Source organism: Marmota flaviventris, chromosome 17 (genome assembly GCF_047511675.1).
Source record: "Marmota flaviventris isolate mMarFla1 chromosome 17, mMarFla1.hap1, whole genome shotgun sequence".
In the NCBI taxonomy this organism is placed as follows: Eukaryota; Metazoa; Chordata; class Mammalia; order Rodentia; family Sciuridae; genus Marmota; species Marmota flaviventris.
The window spans coordinates 73,112,005-73,119,814 of NC_092514.1; the positions used below are offsets into that span (position 1 = coordinate 73,112,005).

Genomic DNA, 7,810 nt, shown 5'->3' on the forward strand with positions numbered 1-7,810 from the left:
TGGTGTCGTATTTGCCTAAAACCTACACTCATTCTCCCCTGCACTTTCAATCATCTCTAGATTACTTACAATACTTAATACAATCTAAATGCTACATAAATAGTAGTTTTACTGTTTTGTTCAGGGAATAATAATAATAAAAAAAAAAGGTGGGCTGGGGTTGTGGCTCAAGCGGTAGCGCGCTCGCCTGGCATGCGTGCGGCCGCGTTCCATCCTCAGCACCACATACAAAGATGTTGTGTCCGCCAAAAACTGAAAAATAAATATAAAAAATTCTCTTTCTCTCTCACCTCTCTCTTAAAAAAAATTAAAAAAAAAAAAAAAAAGGTCTGTGCATGCTCAGAAGAGAGCCAATTCTGTGTGTGTGTGTGTGTGTGTGTGTGTTGGGGCTGAAACCCAGGATTAAGCATGCTCTACTGTCAAGCTACCCCTCAGTCCATTATTTACATATATGAACACGCAGGTTTGGAGGGTGGGTGGATGTTTTTACCTTCCTAACTTCTCCTCCTACTTCAATCTGTTTAAATTCTTTGTCCTTTCTCCACCTCCACAATCCCCAAACAGCCTTGAAGGTCAAATCCTAATCCAGAAGGTGGAAACTCAGCACCATAAAAACAAATTGGGGTTTAAAAACACTAGAGTTGTGGGCTGCGTTGGCATTCCTGTAGTCCCAGCTACTCTGGAGGCTGAGACATAAGGCTCCTTTTAGCCCAGGAGTTGGAGGCCAGCCTAGGCAACTAGTAGCTCTTCTCTAAAAATGAATAAAGGTTTAGAGTTGGAACCAGTACCTGTGTAGAAACACTCACCTTAAAAAAAAAGAAAAGAAAGACTGAAAGAAAAAGAAAAAGGTAAGAATTACAGCTTCAGTTAGGTCAACCAATTTAAAAGGAAAAAAAAAAGTTCAACTTGGGAAAGTGACTTTTCCCTCTTGCAGTTATATTCATTACTCATTAATATTGATTGACATCTCAGAGAGCAAGTTTTTTGGTTTAAAAACAGGAAGACTGCTCCATTTTTGGGGTGGGCAGTGATTAGAAGGGGGCAAGATCGGAGTTCTTGGATTGTTCTGTTAATTGATCCGTTGTTATTCCTTTTGTCTGTGACTTGTACCTGTGACATAGCTTTACTATGTGTACATTATACACCCCTTGCCCTTTTCTTTTTTGGTGTTGGGGACTGAAACCTGGGCCTCACGCGCTACGTTTCAAAGGATTTTTTTTTTTTTTTAATTTGAACTGACTGCTTGGAAGTTACTTTAAACATTTAAGACTTTGAGACTTGAGCAGCTGCAAGGTTCCGTCTGTTTTCTATTTTGATCATTCTGTTTTTCGAGATGACCACATCTTTCAGAGGAAATGAGTCAAAGCCACTCTGTCTTGCTTTTCCAGCTGAGCATGTTCAGTTTCAATGAAGTAATGAATGAACTTGGCCGCACCACCCCCAAGCCTACAACAGCAAACAGAGGGGCCTCGGCCAATCAGCAGGCACTCGAGGTTTTCAAGTTGAGTTCGAACAGGCTCACTGGAGGCCAATCAGTGCATACAGCCCCGCCCTCAATGCCCGGCCTCAGCCAACCAGGATCCCGGGTAAGCCAAAACACAGCGGCCGGCCAATACCGGGGAGCCCCACGGCGCTGAGCTCCGCCAATGGGCGCGGCTGGGTGAAAAGAGAAACAGTGCAGTCCGGCCGGCCGCAGGATTCGAATCGAACGTCTGTTTGGGAGTCGGACGCCGGCGGAGCGGCACGCCGGCCAATCAGCGGCGGCGGCTCGCGGCCCCCGAACGTTGGGACACCCCGGCCCCGCCCCGCGCTGTTGTTTGTGGTGTCGGCCGGGCCGCGGGAGCCGAACCACAACATTCGCCGGGCGGCGGCGGCGGCGGCGGCGGCGGCGGCGGCGAGCGCGAGCCGAGCTGCGGCCCCCGCGGCCGCCGAGCCCCGGATCCGCGCGGCCGACGCTGCCGGGCCTCCCGTCGCACCATGTCGGTGAACATGGAAGAGCTGCGGCACCAGGTCATGATCAACCAGTTCGTGCTGGCCGCGGGCTGCGCGGCCGACCAGGCGAAGCAGCTGCTGCAGGCGGCCCACTGGCAGTTCGAGGTGCGCGCGGGCCTCTGGATCAGCGCGCCCTCTCCGCGGGGCCGGTCGGGGCTCTGGGGGCGGGGGATCCGCTCGTGACGGCCTTGGAATGGGCCTGGGCCGGGCCCGGAGACGCGGAGGGCCTGCGCCCAGTCAGTCCCCCGGGTGCGGAGGGCCCTAGGCCCAGTTCCCGGGCCGGGCGGGGGACGTGGAGGCTCTGCGCTTAGGCCCCGGGGCTAGGGCGCCCCGCACAGGCCGGGTTTGGGGCAGGGGTCGGGCGCGGGCCGAGAGGCTGGGCCGAGGGCCGGCGGCGGCTCGTGCGCTCCGGCCGGGCCGTGCTAATGCCGCTCTGTCCCGTGTTTGTCTACAGACCGCCCTGAGCACGTTTTTCCAAGAAACCAACATTCCCAACAGCCACCATCACCCCCAGATGGTAAGTGTCGCGGCGCGGACGCGGCCCGGTGGGGCCGGGCGGCGCGCTTGGCCGGACGGCGGGAGGCTGGCCCGGCGGGCGCTGTCAGCCGGGGTGACAGCCATGTTGCCGGGGAGCGCCGCGCCGCGAATGTAAACAAAGAGCCAAAATGTCTTCCTGGAAGGAGCGCTCGGGGCCGGCGCGGCCTCGCCGGACTTCGGGATCCGCCTCCTGGCCGCGGGACCCGGGCCTGAGGCCTGGTGCGGGGCGCTGCACCCTGAGGGGAAGGGGCGGGAGACGGCCCCAGGACGAGCGGGGGCTCCGGAGCCGGCGGGCAGGGGCGGGGAGGGGGCTGCAGGGAGACCAGGCGGCCGGAGCGCCCGGGAAGGCCCGGGAGGGCGCCGGGAGTTGGGGTATTCGTGTGCTAATGAGGAGCCCGGAGCTTCGGAGCGCAGCCCCCTCCCCCTCCACACACACCCAGCGCTGCAGGAAACGGGGAAGGGATAAATCCACCCACTCAGGAAGCCGGCTAGCTCTCCTAAAGCCCAAGGTATGCTGACCCCCCTAAAGCCCAAGGCGAGATACCCAGTGTGAGGAGGACGACAGATTTTGACCCAAGATAAGCCCAAGAATTTGCGTTTAATATCAGTACATTCAGAGACTTGCAGTCCAGGAAACAGAAGTGGTTCTGGGCCGGATTTGTTTTCTTTCCAACTTGGCCCCAGGAGAAAGCCTTTGCCCTCCTGGCCAGGGGGTACCTTGCTTTGTGAAGTCCCAGAATATCCGTTCTTCACCCCCACCTCTGGTTACCTATTAGCCCATTGGGTGGGAGGGATTGAGCTCAGTGATGGGGACTATAAAACATTATTCCTCAACGCTGCTGTGGCTTCAGGGTGCATTTTTGGCATTTTTTTACACATGGGTGTCCTTGCCCATGGCTCTCTCCAGGGCATAGGCTGCTCCTAACTTCTGCTGTGTCTTGTCCTTTACTGTTTTCATCTAGTCACAGAGGACAAACGGGTCTGCCTTGACTTTTTAAACTAGCTTTTCTCTTAGAGTGGCTCATGCAAAGGATGAATCACAGAAGAAAGGCATTGGAAGTACAATGGAAGACGGGTACTGGCTGCAAGGCTGTGGCAGTCCCTCTCCCCACCATAGTAAGCCCAGGAGGGGTTCATCTCCAGGAGACATGCTCCTCTGCATCCAGCTGTGGGAGTCTCTGGGAGCTCCCTGCCTTTATCCGATTCTCAAAAGAGCCTTGAGATTTGTTCCTTCCCACTTGTGGTCACTCTGAAATGCGCTAGGCCTTCAACATTGCCATTCTGAAGGGCCAGGACCTGGGATACTTGCAGGAAAGGGCCAAGACTGGTGTTCTGTTTGGTTTTTCCTTCCCCTTTGTCTGCAAATCCCAGGGGGATTGTAATGGTTTTTGGAAGCTTCCCTCAGGGGAGGCAGCAGGTTTTATAATCAGTGTATCCATCAGTGACAAGTACTGGGCGCTTCATCAGGACGGTCAGTCCTTGCCCTCAGAGTTGGCAGTTCTTTTAGACAATAAATCAAAGGAAAAAGCGAAATAAAAACACCAGAGACTGTTCACAGAATTGCAATACCAGAAGTTACCAAGACATGAGTAATCTATAAATGATTGTCCTATAGATTCCTTATAGGATTGTTTTATAGATTCCCACAGTTGGAGGAAGATCCCCAGATAATAATGAAGGAGGACAGTGAGACTGGAAGCAGGACGACTTTGACCTAAGGGGGAGGAGGGGTGACGGGACACAGGGTTCACTGGAGAGCCTGGGGAGGGGGCTTTAGTACTCTGGTCCAAGCCTCTGGTTTTACTAAAGCAGAGAGAAGCTTCAAAGAGGTGCAGAAACTTGCCCAAGCTCACCTAGGCAGGCAGGCATGCACAGGCCCTGTTAGCCATGGGGCTGTTCTCTGGAGCAGGGTGGCTGCTAGAGGAGATAGGCCCCACTGACTTGGTGAACTGGGGAAGTGGGTCACGATGCTGTGATGCAATTTGCCTCCACCCCCACCCCCCATTGTTTCCTGCTATGGAGAATTCAGCCCTGATGGGGGGCAGGGAATCCCGAGAGGGAGGAGGGAAATGTCTGGGTGGGGCCTGGCTTCTGGCTGAGTTCTTTGGCCTCCCCTGAGGGCCCCTGGGAAGACAATGGTCAGAGTTCCCCTAGGAGCTGATGTGGCACCAGCCTCTGTGACCAGGGTGGGGTGGGGTCCTCCTCTCAGTTTCTGCCTTAGGTTTAACTGCAGAGCTGCAAGCCCTCCTCCTTCATGGTGAAATCCTAGAGTCTTGCCCCCACCTCAGCCCTGTGCCTGGGGGTGGGGCCAGTGTTACTAAAATTAGGAGAAATTCAAAGAAGGACTCCCATGCCTTCCTGGGAAAGGGAGAAACGACTTTGAGGTCAGAACCAGTTTGTGTAGGTTTTGTTCTTTAGGCTGCCTGTTCCCTGCCCCAAGGGCAGTGGCAGAAGATTACTCTTGTTGGACTGTTTGGAACTACCCCCATAAGAGGGAGCTGCCAGCCTCTGGGCAAGGACAGGCAGGCAATGAGGCTGGAGACTCCAGAATTAGGGAGTCCAAATCTGGATGCTGCACTGGGAAGCTCTGGCCCAGCAGAGTGTGGCCTTCCCACAGTTAAGACCTTGAGCCTGCAGACCTGGGAGCCTGGAACGGGCCTTCTCAACTGCACCCTGCTTTTGAGTGCATTTTCTGTCATGACTTGACCTCTGAGCCTGTTTACTTGTTTACAATATGGAAAGAGTTAGTTCAGCCAACCAGGCCTCCTTGTGAGAAGTAAGATCTTGGAGGTGAGGGCTCCAGGGTTTTTTTTGACTGAGAATGTGGAATAAACCCAACATGAGAGTAGCTTTTCTGTAGCTGGCTGTTCTTTCTTACCCAGCACCCTGGGAACATCTTGAGGATGGGTGATGGAGGGAGCCGGCTGATTTTTCTTAGCGCTTCTGGTTAATGCTGTCCTGCACTACTCCTTGTCCCTTCACTGTAGCTTCAGGTCAGAAACAGCCTTTTTCTGATACCCTTGGTGTCATTTCCAAGGATGACCCTTTGGCTTTGGCGAGATTTATGTGTTTGCCCTGGTTTTTTGTTTTTATTGACTCTGGAGGGGAGAGAGGGTGCTTCAATCCTGTTGAAGCTGTGGGCTGAGCAATGGGAGTAAAGGGCTCTGGGACCCTGCAGGCAGCCCTCCTCACACCTTCTTCTCTCCCTGCAGATGTGTACTCCCAGCAACACACCTGCCACACCGCCCAACTTCCCCGATGCGCTGGCCATGTTCTCCAAGCTCCGCGCCTCCGAGGGCCTGCAGAGCAGCAACAGTCCCATGACTGCGGTGGCCTGCTCACCCCCTGCAAACTTCAGTCCTTTCTGGGCCTCCTCCCCTCCCAGCCACCAGGCTCACTGGATCCCGCCTTCCTCCCCAACCTCTTTCCACCGCCTCCACTGCCCACAGCCCACGTGGCCCCCTGGAGCACAGCAGGGGGGCGCCCAGCAGAAAGCCATGGCAGCAATGGATGGCCAGAGATGAGACTGGATGCCTCCAAGTGCTGGGCTGGAGTGGGGGGCAGTCTGGGGTTGTGGGGACACAAGAGGGTCAGGGAGGGGGGAGCTGGGGAGGTTTGGGGTTTCCTGAAGATCGCACTGGAAGATTTTATAAAAATTTTTGTGGGTGGGGGGACAGTAAACTTCCTGGGCCATTTGGGTCCCTCAGGAGTTTCTCTTTGGGCAAGTTTTTTTCTCTTTTTAATATATAACTATAATATATATGAATATATAAATATAACTAATGTATGTGAGCATGAGGCGGATACACCTGAGGTGCGGGGGTCAGAGGGGAAGAGCCACGAGAATCCTTCCCTGGCCCGCAGCTCTTCCTCCAGTCCAGTCTCCGGGCAAAGGGGTCTTTCAGAGTCAGGTGGAATGTCCTTTGCAGTTGGATGTGAGCTGCCTTCACTCAGAATTCATACCTGCCATCAGGAAGAAGATCCCAACTCTTCCCATCCTGGGGACAGCTACCTAGCAGCTGCAGGAGAGGTCCCAGAAGGGCCTTCTTGGCGTCACGGGGCTCTCCCTGCCCCCTAGCCCCAACACTGCCATGCTCTTGATTCTTCCTCATCTCCTCTGCCACCCTTGTTTTGTGGCCCCTCTGGATCTCCAGCTGGGTATGAAAGGCTTATAGGACTAAAGAGCTGGCTTGGAAGGCCAGGCTCTGCCCAGTGGGGGACCTAACTGTCCCATCCCTGACTGTTCTCTGGTCACCTAAGCTTTCCCCATATGTGTCCAGGGTTGGAGGAGCTCATCTTTGGGTGGAGTTCCTAAGTCAAAATCTCATCTCACCAGAGTGAATTTTAATTTAAAAACGTAAAGACTTAACTTCCCTGCTTTGCAGTGCCTTTATTTTCCTGGGTAGAAGCTATGCCTTTGGGAAGAGAATTGTGGGGACTCTGGTTGTGCTGTGGTCGGGGGAGGGGCCCCATTGAATTTGGCTGTTCTAGATGCTTCTGGATGGCATCTGCATGGGGGAATTGATAGTACAAGCAAGAGTAGGGACAAGTCTAACTTGGATGTTGCAAGACTTGGTCCTTGTCTATAGCTTAGAACAGCAGAACCCTTGAGCCTGGAGGGAAGCCATCCACCCCCAACCCCACTGGGGATTGAGCACAGCTTTATCACTGAGCTGCATGCCTATCCCCTTCCTCAGCATCCCAAGGAGCTGCGCTTACAGGTGTGCACCACAGGGCTGGCCCTGGAAACCAATTCTGTTTGCTGCTAGGAAAGCTGGTGTCCTCCCAAATGCTGCTTTGCCCTAGGCACTCCCTGCATCTTCCAGTTGGGCCCATCTTACTGTTACTACCCTCAGCCTCCCTTGGGGAGGTGTGTCAATGAGTATGTATTTGTAGGATTCCACAGCTGTTGGAGCCAGAGAGTGGGTGGGTTCCTGGAGACACTTGCTTCCATTTCCTCCACCTGCCCTGCAGTCCTCCAGGTATTAGAATGGGCATCATTGGCTGTCCTTGGCCAGCACCTTTTCTTGCTGTCCTCGGCCAGCACCTTTTCTTGCTGTCCTCCAGTACATATTCAGGTGAGTGAGACAAGCTGAGAGTGAGTGACCTGCTACATGGTTGTAATTCCTCCTAGAGCCATGGACAACCACCATGTGGCAGCCAGTACCAGCAATGGTAGGGGCAGCCCTGCCTTGAGCTTTACTCCTTCCTGTGGCTTGAGGGGGACCAAGTGCTATTGAAAGGCAGAACTGCTGGGCTGGGGGCTGGAGGTTTTGGCCTA

The 7,810-nt window shown here is 54.2% G+C and overlaps 1 protein-coding gene across 1 annotated transcript; it reads left to right on the forward strand.

The window, feature by feature from the left end:
- The first annotated feature begins 1,902 nt into the window (after positions 1-1,902).
- Ubald2 (UBA like domain containing 2) lies at positions 1,903-6,898 on the forward strand. The gene is made up of 3 exons (XM_027955685.3): positions 1,903-2,097; positions 2,447-2,509; positions 5,742-6,898. The coding sequence occupies exons 1-3, from the start codon at positions 1,978-1,980 to the stop codon at positions 6,051-6,053; spliced, it is 495 nt and encodes a 164-aa protein (XP_027811486.1). The 5' UTR covers positions 1,903-1,977; the 3' UTR covers positions 6,054-6,898.
- Positions 6,899-7,810: the final 912 nt, after the last annotated feature.

Coding starts and splice junctions, on each gene's coding strand:
- Ubald2 (XM_027955685.3), top strand. CDS start 1,978: ATGTCGGTGAACATGGAAGAGCTGCGGCACCAGGTCATGATCAACCAG. Junction 2,098..2,446: donor CGGCCCACTGGCAGTTCGAG/GTGCGCGCGGGC, acceptor GTTTGTCTACAG/ACCGCCCTGAGCACGTTTTT. Junction 2,510..5,741: donor GCCACCATCACCCCCAGATG/GTAAGTGTCGCG, acceptor CTCTCCCTGCAG/ATGTGTACTCCCAGCAACAC.